The 27262-nt window shown below is 45.6% G+C and overlaps 1 protein-coding gene across 1 annotated transcript in view; it reads left to right on the forward strand.

Moving 5' to 3' along the window:
* Positions 1–693: 693 nt before the first annotated feature.
* GASK1B (golgi associated kinase 1B) overlaps positions 694–27262 on the forward strand; it is a 59356-nt gene continuing 32787 nt past the window's right edge. The window contains exon 1 of the mRNA XM_066573592.1: positions 694–1898. Within this exon, the coding sequence (XP_066429689.1) occupies positions 1007–1898 (892 nt within the window). The 5' untranslated portion in view covers positions 694–1006. The remainder of the gene's footprint in view (positions 1899–27262) is intronic.

A 27262-nucleotide genomic window follows, 5' to 3' on the forward strand; every position in this document is an offset into this window, starting at 1 on the left:
AGCAGTGAATGACATGAAATACACTAATTAAGATCGGGAATCGATCACGGCAATTCTTCATTCGTGTGCTTATATGGCGTGTACGGGCGAATGTATAAACGCGTGAATCAGGCCTTACATTGAGTTACTTCTAGTGTTCCATACAGATCTCATCCAGCACGTAAAGCCCAGCTCTACCCTCCCTCTATGTTTGGACACATAGGAGCAGATCAAATAACTCCACGTGGCTCACCTTTTCCACGGCTACATAGAGCAGCGTTATTTCCTCACTGCAGAGCTCCCTTCCTACATGTAGGAAGAAAACACCCAGAAACAGAAGACGAGGTCAGTGAGCAGATGATTCCTCAGCTGCTGACTACAGAGAGATTACTGTACTTCCACATCACATATTACAGCTCGAAGAGAATTGGTTTTTCCAAGCCAGAACTAACAAGATCCAGCAAAGTCCAGGCAGAGCGAACAACCAAGTCTGCAGCCGGACATGACCCTATCGAACTTCATCGACTAGCAATGAACCGATCATTGTGACCCGTCATTGTTATAAGGCAATTACTAGGAAATCAGGGCGTTGGAGTCTTTAGACATTGTTTCCATTTAAGTATAATACACAAGTATGTTTCTAATTCTCTCTGGAATTCCTATGCTATTATATAATAGAGAGTTACTGTCTGCTCTTACCAGCATAGTTTTATATGAAGATACTCATTATGAGCCGAGGAATTAACTCTTAATGCACAGAAACATTTCCTGGCAGGGCAGAGAAGAGCTCCCAGTAACAATTGCTAGGCAGGCAGCCCCTGACATTTGCACTGGAGATCTCCTCCTCTCTGTGTTTACACAGTTGTCTCCATTCATTCACTTCCCTAGTGGTTGATAGAGGGTCACAGTTACATTCCTCTTCTCAGGCTCAGCACAGGCTCCTTCCACTGCTTCATATAGTATTTTTAAGCAGCATGCAAGATCCCAGCAGGAGATCCCAGCTTTTTAGCAGCTGTCACTATGTAGGATGCCTGAAGAGATGACCTCTAATCGCCCAGGAACACTCAGGGGCTCATTCATACTAGTATTTTTTTCCTGGATCTTTAGGGCTTGGGGTGGAAGACGACCCAAGAGCAAGAGGAATCTGCTGCTGGTCTGCATTGCTTGTTTGCTCTATGGGATTTTTGTAGTATCCCAAGCAGGTCATTTTTTCCCACAGCATAAAGATGCTAGGAGGGCTGATCAGACGGATGGAGATGGAGCTTCTGAACAACAGAGGAACTTTTTGGAACAAAACACTTTTTATGTTGAAAATTCCCAGCCACTTGGAGGCTCTCTAAACAGTTCTACAACACTTCAGCCAAATGTTGTATATATCACCTTGAGGTCCAAGAGGAGCAAACCTGCCAACATTAGGGGGACAGTGAGACCAAAGAAGAGGAGGAAGTTTGGAGTTGTTGGACAACATGAGTTTGGATATAGCATGCAGGACAATGGTAGACTGGAGGACAAGCTTGAAAGGTATATACACAAAGGAACCCCTACTCATAACTCCAGAGACACGGAGGCATTCATATTGAAGGATGCAAGGGAGGATAGTCAGCAGAGTAACATTAGGATTTACAGTGACCATGCTCCTCCTTGGTTTAGTGCTGAAGACATCAGGGCAATGAGGTTCCTGGCTGACTCAAGGATACAGAAAATAACACAGCTGCCTTCTAACCAGGCATATCTCATATATGAAACCCCGTCCAAGAAAAAGCTTGCTCCATCCTTGCCAGCCTCAGCATGCCAGGGAATTTGTGGTCTTGTTAGAAGACCCTTGGACATGAGTGAAGTGTTTGCTTTCCACTTGGATCGGGTACTGGGGCTTAACAGAACTCTGCCATCTGTGAGCAGAAAGTTTGAGTTCGCCCAAGGTAAGAGGATGTATTGTTCTATTGTAGTGTCGATCTGCTTTCCTGATGTATTACAGACACCTGTCACATCTACTTTTAGACCCTTCTATGTATTAGTATAGACTACTCCTGCGGTGTGTTCAGAAAAGCTTGAGCATTGAAAGCAAATGCAGGTAAATGTAAATCCCTATATAAAGTTTCTCTCTCCTGCCAAGAGAGTAAAAAATCTCTTCGGCTTCCTGTTTACAACTTCTGAGTGACAGAGGATGCAGAATAAAGGGTCGTTTACACAGCTAGATAAATTAAGCATGCAACCAACAGTGATGTAGCGATCTTATATAGTTTGCTCATTGAACAGTAATTGAGAAGTTTTGATCTTGCAATCGATAACTACGCCATTAGTCAACCCTTCTGACACTGTTTTCTAATTGGCAAATCGTATAACACCTTTTTATACCAAACAATGCAGCAGCAGACGAATGATAATTTTCAGGTCCATAAGATCGAATCAGCGATAACTTACCGATTTATCGCTGATCTTTTGCTCGCAGCACGCATTTACACCTGACAATTATTGTGCAAACCGCTCACTCTAACAATTATTTGCACAATAATTGGGCTGTATACAAGGGCCTTAACCATCACAGCTGCGTTCTAAATAACAACAGATAGAACAGAACCTTGCCTTTTACTTTAGGGAAAATAATGTTTTCTAAAGGGTCAGGAGTCAGGACTACATTATAGCAGACTACATGTTATGTTATGCCAAGTCAATTAGCAAGTGTTCCAACCTATATGAAACTATCCTTGGAACTCACTTGCAGGGTCATAACAATAGGGGATGCAGGGGATGTGGTTGCAGCAAGGACCAGAAGCCCTAGGGGGCCCATAGGGCCTCTCTTCTCCATATAGGGAGCCTAGTACTATGAATAAAGCATTATAGTTGTGGGCCCTGTTACAGAGTTTGCATTGGGGCCCAGAAGCTTCAAGTTACGCCTCTGTTTGGAAGAATTCTTACAACCATATAAATCACAACTCTCGTGTCATTTATTGCACATCCAAGTATGGCAGGTTTCACATTTGCATTGGAACCTCCAGTCAGCGGTTCCGCCACAGATCCAGCTCTAAATACCTGATGAAAATGCGCTGCATGCAGCACTTTTCTTCCGCCCAGAGGCCGGGAACTGAGCAGAAACTTAATGGACCCCACTATAGTCAACGAGTTCCATTTGGTGCTGTTCGGTTCCGTCCTGAGACAGAGCCGTTCGGCCGCAGGGATTCCCCTTTCCTGTTTCTCGAATGGAGCAGGACAGCTTAACCCCAGGCACAGGTGTGAAACCACCCTATGTGTGCTTTTGTTGTCTGTATCTTTCTTCTGTCAATGCACTTTTTTATGTGGGTGGATGAAAATTATTAGTATATTAAGGCCCTTTTAGACGGGACGACTGTCGGGCAAAGGATGCCTGACACTTGTCCGCGCACATACTCGCTCTCATGCTGCTGCACAGGAGCTAGTATCGTTAGCTCTCAGCGGGGAGGCTGCAGGAGATTTCTCTCCTCTAGCTCCCCACCCCTCTCTATTGACATAACATAGCGGCCATTCAGTACTGAACGGCTGCTATTTACACTGCATCATTTATGCTGCATAAACAATGGACGATGAGCTGATCACTCAGTGTAAATAGCAGCTGTTCAGTACTGAATGGCCGCTATGTTACGTCAATGGGGAGAGGCGGGGGAGAGCGAGGAGAGAAATCTCCTGAAGCCTCCCCGCCCTCCTGCTGGCCGCTCTGTTAGCGAGCCAGCGATACTAGCTCCCGTGCAAGAGCATGGGAGCGAGGACACACAGAGATGAGTGTCGGGCATCGTTTTCCCGACATTCATCCCATCTAAATGGACCCTTAAGTTAAATTGAGTAACTTTACCTGTGAGCATGGAAAAAAAAATAAACAACAAAACAACATGTTATAGGTTGATGTGTTTTTTTTTCCTATGGAGAGCATATTTGTCATGCAAAAAGGAAGGTCCCAGTAAAGTTGAGCATAGGACCCACAGAACACAGCAAAGAGAACCTCTCACCCAGCAGTAGGGAATGCCTACCGTTCATTAACGGGTGCCTGGCAAGGAGTGCTGGAAGGACAGTCTGCAGAATAGCGCTCTGGAGTCAGTGGGTAAGGATAGGGCCTATTCACACTAGCTTTTTTTCACAGAAAGCACTGGTCTCATTGGCTGAGCGCTCAGCCAATCACAGGCATCTCTCAGCCATTGATTGACAGCTGAATGCTGCCTGTGATTGGTCACAGCACTCAGCCAAACACAGGCAGTGCTCAGCCATTCATTGAATTGATGCCGTGTCGGAGAGAAGAGCCGGACTGTTCTTGTAGGTGAGTATAATTTTTTTTTTTTTACAGCTAGCTAGGGATGATTTTCAGGGAAGGGCTTATATTTCAAGCCCTTCTCTGAAAATCATCGCTACAGGGGCTGCCTGCAAACCACTGCTTTCAATGGGGCCGCAGCAGTGCCGACCCCATTGAAAGCAATGGGATAGCATCATGGACTTCTACCACAGCTGTGACAGAGAATTCCTTCATCCCTTTCAATGGGGCTGGCGCTGCTGCCGCCTACCCCGTTGAAAACACTGGGCGTTATCGCAGAGTTTTCTCTGCGCTGCGAGGATCTTGCTTTCGCATCGTTAGAAAAAATACCACTAATGGGTAGGCTCCCTTAATTTTCTGATTGTAGAATCTGACCTACATTTAACAGCATTTAGAGATTTGCTTTACAGCAGCTTCATGGGTCATCCACACAATGGATAGGAGGGACCCATTGACTAGTTTGTAGACTGTTCTAGGCATGTCCTGTGACTGGTGCAGGAGTCATTTTGCAGGGATATGATGAAGATAGTCACAGCTTTTCAAGTATTCAGAATAGTGGATCCTGTGTTATCTACATATAGGGGTTACCTCTCAGTGTAATCCTGTCTGTCTCACTAACATAGATGACTGCTGCATAGTTTTCTAAACAGATCAGGAGGTATTAGCCTATTATGAAGTGCTGTGAGCACTGAATAAAAATCCCCCAAAATTCTTAAAAAATGTGATTTACATAATAGGTCATTTTCTCTTTAAATCCATAGCATGTCAACTATTTGTTTTGCATTTGTATAGCTTTCATGGAGTGGGCTGAATTTTACTGCAAATTCTCACTACAATCCACATATAGCACATATGGATTTTTTCATTGCTGATTTTCCACTGTGGAAATTACACCCCATAAGGCAGTACCCTTAATCTTCACACATTTTTCACATGCTCGTGAATGATCTTTTGTAATATTCAATTCACTTACTGTGTTGTACAACATTTACAAATCTGCAACATTTCAACATGGTTTAGCATTTTATAGGGGTAATAAACATAAAAGTGACTGATAAACACATAGAAGAGATAAGCTTGCCCACAATGTGAAGAGATAAGTTTGCCCACAATGTCAGCCTCCAGGATTTCCTGCATGTTCCTGAAGTAAACAGATGGTTGAGGGGGTGAGGTTTAGCAAGGGTTTGGGACTTAGCATCTCTGGACTCCTATTGCAGACAAAGGAAGGAATGACGTTTCCTTCTGCAGCCAGTTGTCTTGTAGCCAGTACCAGGATTGTAAAGGAAGTGGCTGTTGGACATTAAGTGAACAATAGGTTTTTTTTCCCCTCATTTTCCTTTATGTTCCCTTAAACAATTAATAACACATTTTACTAAGGATTCACTAGATTTAAGTTTGTTGTATCCAATCCATTTGATGCCATAGAAAATAATAAAATGTTCTTACTTATAGAGCTATATTTTTGACTCTCTGATTCATGAATCCGTTTCACTTGAGATCATTCGACAATTAGGTTTGTTGTTACTTTGTCTCTTGAAATATATTAAACAAACCAACTCTTTATGTGCAGAAATCACCACCTTAGGGCGCCCATAGAACTTAAATGACGCCCAGCGTGATATGTAGGTCTTTTCTCTAGCAAGGGTTATCAACCTATAGAATCAATCGTAGTCGGTGTGGAAGGGTGAGGGGCACAAGGGATACGTATTAGGATAGGAGGGGAAAGAAAGAGAAATGAAGAGCCCCGCAGATTTACCCCACAGCTTAGGACTGCTCAGTTCATTTTAGGGCGTTATGCCATCCTCCAGCCATCTGTGGAAGGAAGGAGAATCTCGGAAATCTGTTCACCTAGTCCATGTAGAGTAAAAACCCGTAAATTCTTCATCATGGTCATGACATCTAAGTTCTTTCAAGTATTTCACACTATCTTCAGAATTAAAATAGTCTGTTTCCAATTTTTAGGAATAATCTGGCACACAGCTAATATAAAAAAATCTCAACAAGTGTTTCGTAGACCTGCAGACTGGGCTCGGGAACATGGAAAAGAGTGCAATCTCCAGAGTGATAACAATTGAGAAACCACTCAAAGCCTAGAAATATCTATCCGTAATGGAGCTAGAAGTGGGCACTCCCACCATATATGTAGCATTGAGCCCGTGAATGAGGAGCATCTCCAACATTGGTCTGAAATTGATTGTAAATTAAAAAAGTATTTTTTTAATTTTGAGTAGGGGTCTTATACCACTTTGATACTATTTTGTAGTTAAGCTCTTGTAGCCTACTTGATATAGAGATTTTAAAGGTCAATGTATAGGATTTGTCCCACAGCTCACCAGAATAGGATCTACGCAGCTTCTTTTCCCAGGACCCAATCTGGCTTTAAAATCCTACATCTGTCTGTTCAGTAGCAATCCATAGACCGAGGAGACCACACGTGAACGAGCCTCTGAAGACAGGCACATTTTTTCAAAAGGAGTAAGTTCAGCAGTCAAATTAGATGTAGGTATAAGGGTGTTGATATAACTGCGTAACTGAAAATATTAAAGCCAAGATCCTAATGGAGGTCTGGACTCTCCCGCTAAGTCAGAGAGACTTTGTATACATAACTGTCCCATCACATCAGCAAAATTATATAATGTATCTACAACAACTAGCTCTTCTGGCTTGGCTAGTGAAAGGTCTCTGATGTTAGTTGGCAGAGGTATCATCACTTATTAAGGAAAGCACCTAGAAGGTGAGTGAGGAGACTTATAAGGCCATTCATGCTCCTCTGGGAAATATATGGAGGTGCTCTCCTTAATGAGTGATTGAGTCTCCTTACTTACCTTTTAGGTGCTCTCCTTAAGGAGTGATGATACCGCTCTCGAATCACGTCATAGGCCTCTCACTAACCAAACCAGAATGCTATTGCACACTGATGAGGCGCAACCACCCCGAAACAGCTGTCTGTGTATAGTTTTTGGAATCGATATGCAAGAATGCTGCCATTCAATAGGTGGTGCTGCAGAGATATTGTTCTTTATGTGCCTTCCAATCTTCTGCTACATGGTAGTAACACAAAAATTGGAGAGCTGGATCAGACCTATGATGAAAATTGAACAGCGACAGCTGAACTCCATTGACTATAATGAGGTTCTTTCCTTTTCTGTCATACCCTTCGGTATTTTCCTGGATGAAATAGCTCAGCCTGCTGCATGATTTTGTTCAGTATTTTCAGACAGAATTGCGCTGGAGGTCGTAACGCAGCCTCAGATGGAGATTTGAACAGAGCCTAATCCACATTGAGAAATGTTCCCAAATTTGTCAGCCTGGAGTCTGGACTGTACAACTCACAGACAATAGGATTGTTTAGATGAGAAAGAATCGTAGCAAACTTTAAAGAGAAGTATAAATTCTTTGTTTCCCATTTTCTGACAGGCCTCCTGCACACGAGCAGGTCGGACCCCACGTGCGGGATTCCCACAGCGGAATTCGAACCAGTGCCCAGACATTGACCCTTGTGTTCCTGTCCAGTGTTTTCTGTCAGTGCTGGGGATATGACGGCCGGCGCTCCGTTGCGCATGTGGAGCAGCCGCCGGCGCTAGGCGATGATGCGGATCCCACTTTCTCAATTTCTGCTCATGGAGATGAAATTGCGATTTACCATAGTATGCTATGGGGCGGTATTTGCTGTGAAGCCTGGAGGCCGATGCCCACCGCGGACTCAGCTGGAGTGAGCGGCAGCGCCATCATGAGAGCCGCTGCTGCAGAGGTATTAGCAGCAGCGTCTGCATGTAATGTTGCATTTCATTTTTCCAGGCCTAGAGGGTTAGGGTGAGGGATTTTACATGAAATGTTAGCCTAACAGGACAAGTAACCCCCACGCTAAGCCTCCAGGCCACGCAGACATTCATGCCGACTCTGCTGCTACCACCCTTGAGAAAACCGCCAATCGGGAGTTAGGGGTGTGAGAGGGGAGTTCCTCCTGTCAATCCCCTAGCTTCCAGTGGCGTCAAGATACAATAATACCGGATAAAACATTGCTGTGCTAGAGGTCTGTAGGCCAAAACAACAGAACTCTGGCTCTAGTTCTGGGATTTCCGGTTAGGCCGCTGGGGAATCTTTGACCTCACTTCTGTCTGGCAGAGTGCCATGGGGGATGCATCTCTGTGGGCCCTGTGATCGCCATTACCAGCAACCACCAGCAACCACCAGCATCATTACTGAGAGAAGTGAGGGGGAGGCTGGGAGAGGCGAGGGCCTGTGCTATGGGTGCCGTTTCTCCCTATTAGAAATAGCGGCAGCCATCTTAATTTACATAAGGAGCACCATCTAATCGCAAATTTAAAGTTTCTTTCTCGAAGTGACACACCACCCGAGTTATGCTCGGTTTTTGGGCGAATTTTGACACACCAAGCTCAAAAGGTTACTTATCACTGCTCTAAGGACATCTGGTGTAGTAGTCCTAAGTAACAAACCTCACCAGTAATCGGTCTGCTGCACATTTGCTTACTTTAGTATCAATATTAAAATAAGCAAAAATACTACACTTAGACACCAATAACTCTGAAGTGAGGAGCACTGCTTAGTTTAACGGCTTTCTCACACCGTGCAACATCATAGCTGCACTGGTCATTGCTAGTATATCTCCAGACTCTCCAGTCATTGATGCCATTACAGGACTCGGGACACAATGACTTTGTACCATACGTTTATTCTGTACCATTGTGCGTAGGATTTTTCTCTATGGTAACAGCAGAATGTTTTTATTTCCATGGCTTCTTTCTTCCCAGAGGACCAGTGCTAGCTAATATCAGCACTACTACTCAGCATCTTCCATGTGGAGCTTTATTATAGCGTTTCTACTGTATTATTTAGAGACAGCATTAAATATCCAAGAGATGGCAACTTTTGCTTAAAGGGGTTGTCCCGAGGCAGCAAGTGGGTCTGTACACTTCTGCATGGCCATAATAATGCACTTTGTAATGTACATTGTGCATTAATTATGAGCCATGCAGAAGTTATAAAAAGTTTTATACTTACCTGTTCCGTTGCTGGCGTCCTCGTCTCCATGGTGCCGACTAATTTTCGCCCTCCGATGGCCAAATTAGCCGCGCTTGCGCAGTCCGGGTCTTCTGCAGTCTTCTATGGGGCTCCGTGTAGCTCCGTGTAGCTCCGCCCCGTCACGTGCCGATTCCAGCCAATCAGGAGGCTGGAATCGGCAATGGACCGCACAGAAGAGCTGCGGTCCACGGAGGAAGAGGCCATCTTCAGCGGTGAGTAGAGAAGTCACCGGAGCGCGGGGATTCAGGTAAGCGCTCCGGTGAGCTTTCTTTACCTCCCTGCATCGGGGTTGTCTCGCGCCGAACGGGGGGGGGGTTGAAAAAAAAAAAAACCCGTTTCGGCGCGGGACATCTCCTTTAATAGTAAAGCCTTTCAAGAACATCAGTGCCTCGAGTGACATAGTTATTAGACTAGTAGTACTAGACCTGAATAGAACTTCCTGACTTATAATGTTAAGTAATGACAGCAGAATGCCGTATTCAAGGGGCTCTATATTTGTATAATGAACTAACTACTTATTTAAAGGGTTGTCCGATTTTGTTTTTCTGAAAGCTGGTATCTCACTTGAAAAAATGCTTTAACACAAAAGATGACCTGCCAACTCCCCTGACATATCTGCTTAATTAATTTCTTGCATTCCCCCAAGATAACAATAATTCTGGAGCCTTGAAATTACTTTCCTGGAGCATCTTTTTTTTAGAACTCTGTATAGTGTTATTCCTCCTGTATGGATAAATTGACAACTGAATGCAACCATTCCCCTTGTCAGTGGGGTATGTGCCTACATGCTAAGGGCTCAGTCACACTGGCGCATCGGCGCCTGTATTACTGCAAGAGGAAGACGGCCGTACCTCAAGTCTCTCTGCAGTGTCGGGAGAAAGAACATGTGACCGGCTCCATTGCCGGTCATGTGTTCTTTCTTCAGCGCTGCAGAGAGACGTCCGTCTTGAGGTACGGCCGTCTTCTTCCTGCAGGAAGGGCTCAGTCACACGGGTGCATCGGCGCCTGTGTACGGGTGCCGATGCGCCCGTGTGACTGAGCCCTAAGATACTGCCTAAATAGTACTGACAGTGACAGAATGTGTAAAGACACTGTTGGATCAGCACCGGGGTGAAGTAACAGTATTAGCTCCGGTCAATGTGACACATATGTCAGTGCATGCTCGGTGCCATCACTTCTCTGGGGGTCGACTGGGAGGTGTGTGTCCCAGCTGGCCAATCGGTACCTTCAGTACACACTTTTTTTTGGCTCCTGCTTATGAAGGATGCTGGTTATACTACTAGTCTGTACGTGTTTTGGTCACATCAGCGGCCTCTTTCCTGCGTCATTTTCAGAATAATTTGTTTAGTGATCTGTACGTTCTGGTGTGTTTTGACATCTTTCTCCTGACTGTTGTTGCTACTGTATTCCACCCACTGTGTTTTCCAGAAAATAAGACCTACCCTGAAAATAAGCCCTACCAGATTTTTGTGGGATTTTTCGAGATGGCTTTCTTGAAATATAAGTCCTACCCCCAAAATAAGCCCTAACAGCATTACAATTAAAAAAACAATACATTACCTAGCATGCGGATCCTCCTGCTGCTCTCCTGAGCTTCAGCGCACCTGCTTACAGTCCTCAGCCGCCTACAGAACATTGCTTCCTGATTCATAAATCCCGCCTCCAGAAAGCGATGGCTCTGATTGTCTGAACAGTGTTAAAGAACCAATCTATGCACTGCCCGATGAACGAATACGATGGCTGTGATTGGTTCATCGAGCGCTGCATTGATTGGCTGAGCAGTACTCGAGAGCCAATCACAGTCATCGTGTTGTGGAGGCGGAATTTATGAATTAGCCAATCAATGCCACCGTTTAGCCAATTCATAAATCCCGCCTCCACAACACGATGGCTGTGATTTGTTCTTTGACCGCTGCATTGATTGGCTAAGCAGCGATCGAAGAACGAATCACAGCCATCGCTTCCTGGAGGCGGGATCCCAAAATAAGACCTAGTGCCTCTTTTGGTGCAATAATTTATATAAGACAAGGTCTTATTTTCAGGGAAACACGGTAATTAGTACATGTTTCTTTTCATCTATAACATATTCTTGGTTACCATCTGCAGCAGACTTCATTCCTGTTTTCCAGCTAGGGAAAGTCAGAGTCGCTCCAGGTTCCTGATGTGGGTCACCCTCGTCAGGGTGACTGCTCTGTTTTTAGGTAGGGTCTCATTGCATTCGTAGGTTAGATTCAGATTTCCCCTTTCCCCATTTTTTTGTTTTGTTCATGTTTTTGTTCTTTACGTTTAATATATTGTGTGTATATCTGGCTTCTTTGGGGTAATAAATGACGGCTGATCTAGACAAGGTATTTCTTGTCCAGTTTATATGTAACAGATACCTTTACACTGAGCAACTGTCGTTCAAATAGTCGCTTAGAAAAGTGCCAGTTGTTTGTTTGCTTTTACACGCAGCGCTAATTGTTCACTAGTTGTTTGTCAAGATATCATTCATAGAGGGAATCTGCATGCAAATTTGTTCACCTGTCATTCAATTATGAACAATTATGACCACATCAGATGTTTTTGATCAACCAGCAACTATTTAATTGGTAAGGGGAAATGAAATGACTAGCGACATCGCTTATGCCTGTGGCCATGTTTACACTGAGCTACTGTTTGCATTTCCTTTTTTGAGTCATTAGTTGTCCAATAGTCATCTCATGTAAAGGTACCTTAAGGACCCACCCTATTTAAAAAGGAGAGTCCAGCTGTCCGTTTGTTTATATATTTCCAGGAAGAATAACAGAGGGTCGGCAAAATAAAGAACTCTCAGAAAAGAATTCCAGAAGTGTTTTTCTAAGGGAAATGCAAGTATTTCCTAAAAAAAAAAGTTATGTAAAGAGAGCTGACGGATCCTCTTTATTAAGTACTGCAAGAACATTCTCAGTAGGTGACCTACAAATATGGTGGTTCAGCTGTACACCTCTGTTGCCTGCAAGCTTAAGCACCTGACAGCTGTGCCCAGCGACTATCGCCCCAGTGCTAGAGAATTAAGGCAGAGCCCGCCAGAGATCTCTTCTAGCCCACCCGCCTCCTTTTACAGTAAATAGGAGTTGTTCAAAGATTGTTTGCACCGACCAAGGAGCCTCTCAATACTTGTTCCTTTTCAGCGTGCTGAAATCCAACAATTAATGACAATTGAGAAAATTCTTGCTATAGGGGGACGTGTGTACAAGGGCCGATAGTTGCCATAATCGCTCGTTTCAGCAATTTCAAGCTACTATCAGCCGGTGTGCAGATACCTTTAAAGGGCCTAATACTCTTGTGCACAGGCTTGATTCTAGGAACACAAGTAGAGGATTAGCAGCAGGTTAAGGAAAAATGTGACAGATCTACTTTAATCCCCCTGTGTTTACCTTGTGGCTAATAAGTAGGTCCATATCAGTATTTGTTAAATAAAATGGGATTTCCAGAGTGTAGATCAAAGTGTCACTGATCACAGCTATAGATATGCTAAATAAATACACCTGCGTATAGGAAGAAGGCAGCTTGACATGCCTCCACTCATTGACTGGGAGCATACTCTGTGTGTACTTGGGGATTATAGAGGAATGCAGAATTGCTTGGAAGTACATGGTTGTCTTCTCAGTGTATAGACAGGAATTCTACGCTGTCAACTGTGTTCAGTATAAAGTGAATACAGATAAGCTATATATGCAGTAAGGAGGCTCAAAAGGTGCTGCCAGGGGTTTGGTCATAGGAGAGGGTACTTTTGGCTGAGGAGGACCAATTTTTTTTTCTCCAGCTCAAAAGAATGTGCTCTAGTCTCTTGGAGCAATCTTAGGGTACTTTTAGACAGGACAACTTTCTGGCATGTAGGAGATAGTAATTCAGTGAATGGAGGTGGAGCGCACTGGAGATCTATTCTAGCTGTCCACCTTCATTCACTGTGAACAGGCAGTCATTCGAAGATGAACGTCTGCCTGTTTATAGTCTCTCACTTGTCGCTTTGTTCCAGTGAGCTGATACAAAGGTGACTAATGAACGATTTCTTGCTTATTACCCTGTCAGGTCGCATGCTTAACCCTTTCCAATCCAATTTGTATCCTGGTTTTCTTAGAGGGCTTACCCTTTTTCTGCAGTTATACAATGGCGCTATATGCTGGCTAAAGCCAGTACTGCATGAGGTGACACGTTGGATAGGCTGCGACAGCAGAGAGGCTGGCAATATACAGTAAGAGAACCCTGATGCATGTCTTCCAAGATCGGAGCTGTACAATGTCTTCAGAGGTCAGACAGTGGATTGGAAAGGGTTAAAGCCCTTTTAGACAAAACGATTATGGTTCAAAAAAACCGTTCAAGCAAGCGAAAGTGAATGATAATCCTTCAGTCTAAACACAGTAGGTGTCCCTGTGCTGTCAAATGCAACTTGCACTCGAGTTATTCAGCAGCAGCAAGCAAGTTGGCCATGTGACTCTGGCCTTTGACTAAATATATTTAATTATTTATTTTAATTTTCCTGATAACTGAGGTTTTTCCTGCTGTTTATCAGTTTTTTTGACATTTCATGTACTTTTTCCAATAACAGCGCATTCTTTTGATAAACTGGTGCCCAGAACTAAACTGCACATTCTAGATAAGACTATAGAACATAGCTTGTAATAAAAGAACTGTTTAAATTGTGTACAAAATAGGAAGGGTGAAAGTATAGCAGGAACAGAGGAAGAGAATCTTTAAATCTTATTTCAGAGATTTATGACATCAGTGGGATATCAGGATGTTGCTGTTTCTGGGACTCCCACATACATTTACATGGCCAACTCTTCATTCTATCTCCAACTATATGTGGCTGTCACCCGCTGCCTTGGATGGCTGAATTGGGATCAGGGGACATTCATTCTCCCAATAGGTGATAGTTCTAGAGGTGTGCTGCTTGCCTTAGAGGGGTTGCGCCATCAGACACAGTAGCAGATAGTAGAAGATTGGCATTACAAGCTGTTATTTAAAGGGGTTGTCCCGTGCCGAAACGTTTTTTTTTTTTCAACCCCCCCCCCCCCCCCGTTCGGCACGAGACAACCCCGATGCAGGGGTTAAAAAAGAACACCGCACAGCGCTTACCTGAATCCCCGCGCTCCGGGGACTTCTTACTTACCTGCTGAAGATGGCCGCCGGGATCTTCTCCCTCGGTGGACTGCAGGGCTTCTGTGCGGTCCATTGCCGATTCCAGCCTCCTGATTGGCTGGAATCGGCACGTGACGGGGCGGAGCTACACGGAGCTACACGGAGCCCCATTGAGAAAAGGAGAAGACCCGGACTGCGCAAGCGCGTCTAATTTGGCCATTAGATGCTGAAAATTAGACGGGCACCATGGAGACGAGGACGCCAGCAACGGAACAGGTAAGTGAATAACTTTTGATAACTTCTGTATGGCTCATAATTAATGCACAATGTACATTACAAAGTGCATTAATATGGCCATACAGAAGTGTATAGACCCACTTTGTTTCACGGGACAACCCCTTTAAGGCCCTTTTACACGGGCCGACTGTGGGGTGCTAGAGCACCTGACAGCCGTCCCAGCGATGACCGCTCATTGAATGGAGGCGGAGCATCTAGCACAGAGGCTCCCAAACTTTTTTGCCCCGTAGACCACTTGCCGATGCAAGTAAACATTAGGATTTGGGGTGAAACAAATCAGAACCTACTAAAATTCTTACATAAAATTAATACACAAATATTGCTGTTAATGGGAGGGATGGGCCTGATGCTCTGATAGCAATTGTTCAATATTTGGATTTGAGCTAGCGAGGTACAGTCTCAAATCTCCACCTCCAGTGATTCGCAATCAATTTATTTTTGTTTTTGTAAGAATATTGGTGACCGTGCTAAAACCGCTTTCTACAAGGTATGAAGATGGAAAAGCTATCAAAACCTTTTTTGCAATACTCCATAATGCAGGATAAGCAACAGGTTCGCACTAGAGATGAGCGAACTTACTCGGTTCGGGTGTTTTTGGACCCGAGCACCGCTTTTTCTGAGTAACGGACTACTCGGACGGGAGTGCGCGGGGGGTAGCAGAGGGGATGGGGGGGGGGGGGAGAGAGAGCTTCCCCCTGTTCCCCACTGCTACCCCCCGCTCCACCATGCCGCCCCCTGGCGAATCTTTTCGTCCGAGTAGTCAGTTACTCGGAAAAAGCGATGCTCGGGTCGAAAAACATCCGAACCGAGTAAGTTCGCTCATCTCTAGTTCGCACACAATGCATTGCTGCCGGTATGAAAACTTGTAAAAACTTGCACATGAACATAGCACACCACGAAGCAGATAGATATAGTTCGCACACAACCTCTTGGGCTCTGGCGGATCACAGGAAAATGATGAGCAGTAGAAACTGTATAGGTAAATTAGTGACTGCGCAGGTCTGTTTTGTCTATCGCCAGAGCCCAAGAAGTTTTGTGCGAACTCTACATAAACAATTTTATGAAGTATCAAAGAGGTAAGTAATTTCTATGTCTGTTATAAGTATTATGTACACAATCTGTGTAAGGTGTATTATGTCATTTATAGAACGCCTAAATGCTGATGACCTGCCTAAATGGAGTCCGCTGACATGGACCACCAACAAGTCAAAATCGACCCATGGAGGTCCATATAGACCACTTTGGGAGCCTCTGGTCTAGGAGATTGTCTGTTACGAGCAGGCATGTCCAAGTATATCTGCATCTCTATCCCTCCAGTAGCTTCTCCCTCACATCTCCATAGACTTCTTTGGACAGCACGAGTCCTCTGTCTCCTCCTTTTCTTATTCTCCATCTTGTTATCTCTGTTACTAGAGACGATCTAATATGTAAAAACAGAAACAAAAGGCTCAAGGTCCAGCAGGGTCCCACTGTAATCAATACCAAAACCATAACTCCATTTACCCCTGAGGACGCCAGATGTCTGGCGAAACATGTTGGGGGAGCTCTAGTGCTATGTTATAGCTGCAAATCTATGTTGAAGGCATTCATTCCCTCACTACTGATTGTGGTACTTTCAGTATACTAGCACCACTGATACCAGTCCAGATGGTTATATAGGTTTCTATGACTCAGTGTGCATAAGCCATTGTGCTGGAGTCGGTGGATTGAGCGCTAACACCCCTGTTCCTAATAAAGTATATATACACCTAATGTATTTAGTAAGGCAGGTAGTCTATATGTTCAGACTCTTTGAGTTTGTATAATCCTTTTTTTTGCTACTACAGCATATCTGTTTTTTTATCTCTTTGAGGTGAAACTTTATATGTGATAAAAGTTTACTTTTAAGGGAATCCACTCAGAGTTGTTTGATTTGGCAAATATATTGGTTTTGGTATTGTTACTAGAGATGGACATCACTTGACAACAGGCAGTGGATAGCAAATTGGAAGAGAGGAAGGCACCTTTTAAGCACAAAAACTAGTTTATGTAAAGTGATTTGCAGTTTGCATTGGCGGTCACATAAGCACAAGTTATTTGAAAAGTTAGTATCGCCAGCAGTCTGCTGCACTATCCTGTACAGTTGAAATAAGTTATGCTGAGGTATACTGGCCAGATAGAGGACAAAAAGAAACTCTTTTGTCTTCCATGGAGTAAATGGAAACATTTGAGCATACACCTGGAACTTTTCAGAATGCACTGAGCTTAAATTTGTTAACATGTTTTTTTGTAATCTAGCTAAAAAATAATGGTTTGTGGCCACTGGCCAGGATAAGACAAGAAGTGACAGAGTTCACATCGCGTGTTAAGTATCTAATGCTCTTGCATTCTCTTATCTCTAAGTAGTTTCCTCAGGAAGGTGACTCCGACTGAAAATATGTCTGTTACCTGCTGATACAATTGTTTTGTTGCACTAATGTTGTTAACAGATTTACCCCTAAGAAAAGTAATTTTTTCCAATATGGTGGCGACAAATAAACTACTTACTGAGCAGCAAAAAATATGTAAAATAAGATAAACATATTGCACAAAGTTTGTTCTGCATTCTGGCAAAATCATTTTTTTGAAGACGTATGTGAGTTTATATCTGGACGACTATAACTATTTGCCCTGCAGCTCTCAGATGACTGAGTATTTGGACTAAAATGTCTGGCAGCTGTTAATTAGAAGGCGGCTTTCTTGTGTGCATTATTTTTACTGATTGTGAATATGTAGATAAATTAAGAGCTATCCTCATCACATGTTTGCTATTTTTGGGATATATGATGGTCATGCATGTTTCAGTTACCCCATAGAACGCATGCCCCATATTTATACTTCTGTACAGAATGCCTCTACGGTTGCATCGTTCTGCCATTGACTCCAATTGTAAAATAAAATCTGTATATCACAGGGTTTTTTAAGTTTCACTTATATTGTTAAGCATAGTCCAATACAACTTTTTAAAATAGGCTGCTGTGAAAGGTAGTTGGAAGCTGAAGATTTGCACCAGGGCTCATGAGCCTCAACTAACATTTATGACTACGGGACCTTTCATATAGGTGGAATATTTATTCCACACCTCAGCGGAATTTGACGCATGAAATCTGCAGTAAATCAGTGACGTGTGAAGGCACTCATATTGTTATTTTAATAAAATCTAAACTACTATTGTATAACCTGCTTAATTTACCACCCATACCGCTGTACCAGACTCAACATGTTTCAGCCTTGTCAGTATATACAGTGAGTCCAAAAAACTTGTTAGTTTTTTTCTTACATTTTATGTTGTGGCTTTGTGAAAATTAAAAAAAAAAAAAGTTTCCCCCCATCATTCTGCACTCAATACTCTATATTGACAAAGTGAAAACAGAATGTTAGAAATCTTTTAACTAATATTTTGCATTGACATAAGTATTCACATCCTGCACTCAATACTTACACTACCGTTCAAAAGTTTGGGGTCACCCAAACAATTTTGTGTTTTCCATGAAAAGTCACACTTATTCACCACCATGCGTTGTGAAATGAATAGAAAATAGAGTCAAGACATTGACAAGGTTAGAAATAATGATTTGTATTTGAAATAACATTGTTTTTACATCAAACTTTGCTTTCGTCAAAGAATCCTCCTTTTGCAGCAATTACAGCATTGCACACCTTTGACATTCTAGCTGTTAATTTGTTGAGGTAAGCTTGAGAAATTGCACCCCACGCTTCTAGAAGCATCTCCCACAAGTTGGATTGGTTGGATGGGCACTTCTGGCGTACCATACGGTCAAGCTGCTCCCACAACAGCTCAATGGGGTTCAGATCTGGTGACTGCGCTGGCCACTCCATTACCGATAGAATACCAGCTGCCTGCTTCTGCTGTAAATAGTTCTTGCACAATTTGGAGGTGTGTTTAGGGTCATTGTCCTGTTGTAGGATGAAATTGGTTCCAATCAAGCGCTGTCCACTGGGTATGGCATGGCGCTGCAAAATGGAGTGATAGCCTTCCTTATTCAGAATCCCTTTTACCCTGTACAAATCTCCCACCTTACCAGCACCAAAGCAACCCCAGACCATCACATTACCTCCACCATGTTTAACAGATGGCGTCAGGCATTCTTCCAGCATCTTTTCATTTGTTCTGCGTCTCACAAACGTTCTTCTTTGTGATCCAAACACCTCAAACTTGGATTCATCCGTCCACAACACTTTTTTCCAGTCTTCCTCTGTCCAATGTCTGTGTTCTTTTGCCCATCTTAATCTTTTTCTTTTATTGGCCAGTCTCAGATATGGCTTTTTCTTTGCCACTCTGCCCTGAAGCCCAAAATCCCGCAGCCGCCTCTTCACTGTAGATGTTGACACTGGTGTTTTGCGGGTACTATTTAATGAAGATGCCAGTTGGGTACCTGTGAGGCGTCTGTTTCTCAAACTAGAGACTCTAATGTGCTTATCTTCTTGCTTAGTTGTGCAACGCGGCCTCCCACTTCTTTTTCTACTCTGGTTAGAGCCTGTTTGTGCTGTCCTCTGAAGGGAGTAGTACACACCGTTGTAGGAAATCTTCAATTTCTTAGCAATTTCTCGCATGGAATAGCCTTCATTTCTAAGACCAAGAATAGACTGTTGAGTTTCCGATGAAAGTTCTCTTTTTCTGGCCATTTTGAGCGTTTAATTGACCCCACAAATGTGATGCTCCAGAAACTCAATCTGCTCACAGGAAGGTCAGTTTTGTAGCTTCTGTAACGAGCTAGACTGTTTTCAGATGTGTGAACATGATTGCACAAGGGTTTTCTAATCATCAATTAGCCTTCTGAGCCAATGAGCAAACACATTGTACCATTAGAACACTGGAGTGATAGTTGCTGGAAATGGGCCTCTATTCACCTTTGTAGATTTTGCACAAAAAATCAGGCATTTGCAGCTAGAATAGTCATTTACCACATTAGCAATGTATAGAGTGCATTTGTTTAAAGTTAGGACTAGTTTAAAGTTATCTTCATTGAAAAGTACAGTGCTTTTCCTTCAAAAATAAGGACATTTCAATGTGACCCCAAACTTTTGAACGGTAGTGTAGTTGAAGCACCTTTGGCAGTGATTACAGCTAGAGATGAGCGAGCACCAAAATGCTCGGGTGCTCGTTACTCGGGACGAAATTATCGCGATGCTCGAGGGTTCGTTTCGAGTAACGAACCCCATTGAAGTCAATGGGCGACCCGAGCATTTTTGTATATCGCCGATGCTCGCTAAGGTTTTCATTTGTGAAAATCTGGGCAATTCAAGAAAGTGATGGGAACGACACAGCAACGGATAGGGCAGGCGAGGGGCTACATGTTGGGCTGCATCTCAAGTTCCCAGGTCCCACTATTAAGCCACAATAGCGGCAAGAGTGGCCCCCCCCTCCCAACAACTTTTACTTCTGAAAAACCCTCATTAGCAAGGCATACCTTAGCTAAGCACCATACTACCTCCAACAAAGCACAATCACTGCCTGCATGACACTCCGCTGCCACTTCTCCTGGGTTACATGCTGCCCAACCCCCGCCCCCCCCCCCCCGCATGACGCAGTGTCCACAGCGCACACCAAAGTGTCCCTGCGCAGCCTTCAGCTGCCCTCATGCCACACCACACTTATGTCTATTTATAAGTGCATCTGCCATGAGGAGGAACCGCAGGCACACACTGCAGAGGGTTGGCACGGCCAGGCAGCGACCCTCTTTAAAAGGGGCGGGGCGATAGCCCACAATGCTGTACAGAAGCAATGAGAAATCCAATCCTGTGCCACCTCCATCTGGAGCTGCACATGTGGGCATAGCAATGGGGAACCTATGTGCCACACACTATTCATTCTGTCAAGGTGTCTGCATGCCCCAGTCAGACCGCGGTTTTTTATAGTCACAGGCAGGTACAACTCTGCAATGGGAATTCCGTGTGCACCCACAGCATGGGTGGCTCCCTGGAACCCACCGGCGGTACATAAATATATCCCATTGCATTGCCCATCACAGCTGAAGTAATGTCGTGCTTAATGCAGGTGGGCTTCGGCCCACACTGCATGCCCCAGTCAGACTGGGGTTCTTTAGAAGTGGACACATGCAGTTACAACTCCGTGTGGACTGACAGCATGGGTGGGTGCCAGGAAGCCACCGGCGGTACATAAATATATCCCATTGCATTGCCCATCACAGCTGAGGTAATGTCGTGCTTAATGCAGGTGGGCTTCGGTCCACACTGCATGCCCCAGTCAGACTGGGGTTCTTTAGAAGTGGACACATGCAGTTACAACTCCCTGTGGACACACGGCATGGGTGGCTCCCTGGAACCCACCGGCGGTACATAAATATATCCCATTGCAGTGCCCATCACAGCTGAGGTAATGTCATGTTTAATGCAGGTGGGCTTCGGCCCACACTGCATGCCCCAGTCAGACTGGGGTTCTGTAGAAGTGGACACATGCAGTTACAACTCCCTGTGGACCCATGGCATGGGTGGCTCCCTGGAACCCACCGGCGGTACATAAATATATCCCATTGCAGTGCCCATCACAGCTGAGGTAATGTCGTGCTTAATGCAGGTGGGCTTCGGCCCACACTGCATGCCCCAGTCAGACTGGGGTTCTTTAGAAGTGGACACATGCAGTTACAACTCCGTGTGGACCGACAGCATGGGTGGGTGCCAGGAAGCCACCGGCGGTACATAAATATATCCCATTGCAGTGCCCAACACAGCTGATGTAACGTCAGCTGTAATGCAGGTGGGCTAAAAATTCATTTGATTACACTGTAGGCGAGGGCCCCCAAAAATTGGTGTACCAACAGTACTAATGTACCTCAGAAAAATTGCCCATGCCCAACCAAGAGGGCAGGTGAAACCCATTAATCGCTTTGTTTAATGTGGCTTAATTGGTAACTAGGCCTGGAGGCAGCCCAGTTAAAATAAAAATTGGTTGAGGTGAAAGTTTCAATGCTTTAATGAGCATTGAAACGTATAAAAATTGTTCACAAAAATTATATGACTGAGCCTTGTGGGCCTAAGAAAAATTGCCCGTTCGGCGTGATTATGTGAGGTTTCAGGAGGAGGAGCAGTAGGAGGAGGAGGAATATTATACACAGATTGATGAAGCAAAAAGGTCCCCGTTTCTGATGGTGATAGTGAACGATGCTTCCATCCGCGGGTGCAGCCTACGTATTGCTTAGGTATCGCTGCTGTCCGCTGGTGAAGAAGAGAAGTCTGGGGAAATCCAGGCTTTGTTCATCTTGATGAGTGTTAGCCTGTCGGCACTGTCGGTTGACAGGTGGGTACGCTTATCCGTGATGATTCCCCCAGCCGCACTAAACACACTCTCTGACAAGACGCTAGCTGCAGTACAATCAAGCACCTCCAGGGCATACAGCGCGAGTTCAGGCCACGTGTCCAGCTTTGACACCCAGTAGTTGTAGGGGGCAGAGGCGTCACCGAGGATGGTCGTGCGATCGGCTACGTACTCCCTCACCATCCTTTTACAGTGCTCCCGCCAACTCAGCCTTGACTGGGGACCGGTGACACAGTCTTGCTGGGGAGCCAGAAAGCTGTCAAAGGCCTTGGATAATGTTCCCCTGCCTGCGCTGTACATGCTGCCTGATCTCTGCGCCTCCCCTGCTACCTAGCCCTCGGAACTGCGCCTTCGGCCACTAGCGCTGTCGGATGGGAAGTTTACCATCAGTTTGTCCACCAGCGCCCTGTGGTATAGCATCATTCTTGAACCCCTTTCCTCTTCGGGAATGAGAGTGGAAAGGTTCTCCTTATACCGTGGGTCAAGCAGTGTGTACACCCAGTAATCCGCAGTGGCCAGAATGCGTGTAACGCGAGGGTCACGAGAAAGGCATCCTAACATGAAGTCAGCCATGTGTGCCAGGGTACCTGTACGCAACACATGGCTGTCCTCACTAGGAAGATCACTTTCAGGATCCTCCTCCTCTGGCCATACATGCTGAAAGGATGACAGGCAAGCAGCATGTGTACCCTCAGCAGTGGGCCAAGCTGTCTCTTCCCCCTCCTCCTCATGCTCCTCCCCCTCCTCCTCCTCCTCTGGCCATACACGCTGAAAGGATGACAGGCAAGCAGCATGTGTACCCTCAGCAGTGGGCCAAGCTGTCTCTTCCCCCTCCTCCTCATGCTCCTCCGCCTCCTCCTCCTCCTCAATGCGCTGAGATATAGACATGAGGGTGCTGTGACTATCCAGCGACATACTGTCTTCCCCCGCCTCCGTTTCCGAGTTCAAAGCGTCTGCCTTTATGCTTTGCAGGGAACTTCTCAAGAGGCATAGCAGAGGAATGGTGACGCTAATGATTGCAGCATCCCCGCTCAGCATCTGGGTAGACTCCTCAAAGTTTCCAAGGACCTGGCAGATGTCTGCCAACCAGGCCCACTCTTCTGTAAAGAATTGAGGAGGCTGACTCCCACTACACCGCCCATGTTGGAGTTGGTATTCCGCAATAGCTCTACGCTGCTCATAGAGCCTGGCCAACATGTGGAGCGTAGAGTTTCACCGTGTGGGCACGTCGCACAGCAGTCGGTGCACTGGCAGATGAAACCGATGTTGCAGGGTCCGCAGGGTGGCAGCGTCCGTCTTGGAGTTGCGGAAATGTGCGCTGACCCGGCGCACCTTTCCGAGCAGGTATGACAAGTGTGGGTAGCTTTTCAGAAAGCGCTGAGCCACCAAATTAAAGACATGGGCCAGGCATGGCACGTGCGTGAGGCTGCCGAGCTGCAGAGTCTCCAGCAGATTACGGCTGTTGTCACACACGACTATTCCCGGTTGGCGCAAGCCAGCGGTCGGTCTGCTCTGTCAGACCCTGCAGCAGTTCGTGGGCCGTGTGCCTCTTCTCTCCTAAGCTGAGTAGTTTCAGCACGGCCTGCTGACGCTTGCCCACCGCTGTGCTGCCGTGCCGCACGATACCGACTGCTGGCGACGTGCTGCTGCTGACACATCTTGATTGCGAGACAGAGGTTGCGTAGGAGGAGGAGGAGGGTGGTTTAGTGGAGGAAGCAGGAAGCATACACCGCCGCAGATACCACCACAGAGCTGGGGCATGCAATTCGGGGGGTGCGTAGGACGTGAGCGGTCCCAGGCTCTGACTCTGTCCCAGCCTCCACTAAATTCACCCAATGTGCCGTCAGGGAGATATAGTGGCCCTGCCCGCCTGTGCTTGTCCACGTGTCTGTTGTTAAGTGGACCTTGGCAGTAACCGCGTTGGTGAGGGCACGTACAATGTTGCGGGAGACGTGGTCGTGCAGGGCTAGGACTGCACATCGGGAAAAGTAGTGGCAACTGGGAACCGAGTAGCGCGGTGCCGCCGCCGCCATCATGCTTTTGAAAGCCTCCGTTTCCACAAGCCTATACGGCAGCATCTCCAGGCTGATCAATTTGGCAATGTGCACATTTAACGCTTGAGCGTGCGGGTGCGTGGTGGCGTACTTGCGCTTGCGCTCAAACTCTGGCGCTAGCGACGTCTGGACGCTGCGCTGAGAGACATTGCTGGATGGGGCCGAGGACAGCGGAGGTGAGGGTGTGGGTGCAGGCCAGGAGACGGTAGTGCCTGTGTCCTCAGAGGGGGGTTGGATCTCAGTGGCTGGTTGGGGCACAGGGGGAGAGGCAGTGGTGCAAACCGGAGGCGGTGAACGGCCTTCGTCCCACCTTGTGGGGTGCTTGGCCATCATATGCCTGCGCATGCTCGTGGTGGTGGCTCCCCAGCTGATCTTGACGCGACAAAGGTTGCACACCACTGTTCGTCGGTCGTCAGGCGTCTCTGTGAAAAACTGCCACACCGTAGAGCACCTTGACCTCTGCAGGGTGGCATGGCGCGAGGGGGCGCTTTGGGAAACAGTTGGTGGATTATTCGGTCTGGCCCTGCCTCTACCCCTGGCCACCACACTGGCTCGGCCTGTGCCCACACCCTGACTTGGGCCTCTGCGTCCTCGCCCGCGTCCACGTCCTATAGGCCTACCCCTACCCCTCAGCATGGTGTATTACCAGTAGTGCAGAAACAGAACGCTGTAATTAAATGTGCCGCTTATTGGCCTGTGGTTGGAGGCTGACTTCGCTTACGGAACGCCAGGAAATAATTTTGCGCAAGCCTGCTGTAACACTTAGCTGGCTGCGTATGAATTAGGAGGACTACTACACCCAGCACAGACCCAGAACACTGAGGACAGTCACAGGCAGCCCAAATATATTTTTTTCCCCAAATGTTTTTGCAAAGGCCCACTGCCTATATTCAATAAATATATCTCTTCTCTCTCTGCGTCACCGCTACTTGCCCTGGAGTATGTCAAATAACTGCAGAGTGTTGCACTGTGGACTGGAATACAGCGGTGATTTAACAGCCAACACAGAGCCAGGAAATAATTTTGCGCAAGCCTGCTGTAACACTTAGCTGGCTGCGTATGAATTAGGAGGACTACTACACCCAGCACAGACCCAGAACACTGAGGACAGTCACAGGCAGCCCAAATAGATTTTTTTCCCCAAATGTTTTTGCAAAGGCCCACTGCCTATATTCAATAAATATGTCTTCTGTCCGTGCCTCACAATATATGTGTTCTGTCCCTGCCTCACAATATATGTCTTCTGTCCCTGCCTAACCACCACTTCTGGCCCTGGAGTATTACTGCAGGGCGCAATGCTCTGCACGTCCGTTATACGGAAAAAAAAAAAAAAAGTGCAACACTGCAAAAAGCAGCCTCCACAGTACTGCACACGGTTAGATGTGGCCCTATGAAGGACCGTTGGGGTTCTTGAAGCCTAAAATACTCCTAACGCTCTCCCTATAGCAACTCCACCAAGACAGCACTTTCCCTAAACTATGTCAGAACGCATCTGTGGCGAGCCGCGGGAGGGGCCGATTTTTATACTCAGGTGACACCTGATCTCGCCAGCCACTCACTGCAGGGGGGTGGTATAGGGCTTGAACGTCGCAGGGGGAAGTTGTAATGCCTTCCCTGTCTTTCTATTGGCCAGAAAAGTGCGCTAACGTCTCAGAGATGAAAGTGAAAGTAACTCGAACATCGCGTTGTACTCGTCACGAGTAACGAGCATCTCGAACACGCTAATACTCGAACGAGTATCAAGCTCGGACGAGTACGTTCGCTCATCTCTAATTACAGCCTCCTGTCTTCTTTGGTATGATGCCACAAGGTTTGCACATCTGGAATTCAGGATTTTCAGCCATTCTATACTGCAGACCCTTTCAATCTCCATCAGTTTGAATGAGGACCATCTGTAGATGCCATTTTCAGGTCTTTCCAGAGATGGGTATCATTGGGTTTAAGTCAGGGCTCTGGCTGGGCCACTCAAAAACATTCAAAGAGTTGTCCCTAGGCCACTGCTGTGTTGTCTTGGTTGTGTGCGTAAGTCATTGTCTTGGAAGGTGAACTTTTTGTCCAGTCTGAGATCCCTTGTGCTCTGGATCAGGTTTTATTAAGAATATCTCTGTACTTTGCTCCATTCAGCTTTTCATCAACCCTGACAAGTCTCCCTGCCCCAGTTACTGAAAAGTACCCCCACAGCATGATGCCGCCACCACCAGGCTTCATTGTATGGGTGGTATTGGGCAGGTGATGAGCAGTGCCTGGTCTCTTCCAGATATGACACTTAGACTTGAAGCCAAAAAATTCTATTTTAGTTTTATCAGACCACAGAATCCTGTTTCTGACAGTGTGAGAGTCCTTCAGGTGTTTTTTGGTCAACTCCAGATGGGCTTTCATATATGTCTTTCTGGCCACTCTGCCATAAACCTCAGATTGGTGGAGTGCTGCAGTGATGGTTGACCTTCTTGACAGTTTTCCCACCCGCATACAGGATCTTTGGAGCTCAGTCAGAGTGACCATGGGGTTCTTCGTTACCTCTCTTACAAAGCCCTTTGCACCATTTTGTTACAGTAGATTTTTTGTATTGTGACCCTCTATCACGGGTTTTTTGAGTAGTCTCATGCATATACTGCATAAATGTCCACATGAGCATTTAATTGAGTAGACCACGGAGGACGTTCTGCGGTTGTAACAACCAGAGATAGTTAGTTATTCTTTTACCTGAATATTGTTTGTCCCAGGAATATTTCAAGTTGTTTGCTTGGGCTCTCACTTTCCATTACCATGTTCCCTCCATGTCATAAGATGCTTTTACAAGGAAGGATTATCATTGAAGAAATCACTGGATCGTTCAAATGGGAATGATGAACGTTCAGTGTAAACACGGCCAATGACCAAACGATAATTTGTTTGCTTATTGTTCATCATTCATTTCATGTAAGCATAAAAATCATCATTGGCTCATTCGCTGATTGTTCGGTTTAAGCACTGATTGTTCATTCTTTCTCATTCACTGCTACAGCAAACTGAACAATCCAATAAAATAAAGTAAACAATTTATCTTTGTGTTTAAACTGACTGCCCGAGTGAATGAGCGAACTGTGTCATGGTATACTCCTTCACTTGGGTGAACGATTATCGCTACGTGTAGAAGTAGGTATAAGAACCGCTATAAGAACAGCCATGTAAAAAGAGCCTAATGGCCCTTTAAGACAC

This window comes from Eleutherodactylus coqui, chromosome 7 (assembly GCF_035609145.1).
Source record: "Eleutherodactylus coqui strain aEleCoq1 chromosome 7, aEleCoq1.hap1, whole genome shotgun sequence".
In the NCBI taxonomy this organism is placed as follows: Eukaryota; Metazoa; Chordata; class Amphibia; order Anura; family Eleutherodactylidae; genus Eleutherodactylus; species Eleutherodactylus coqui.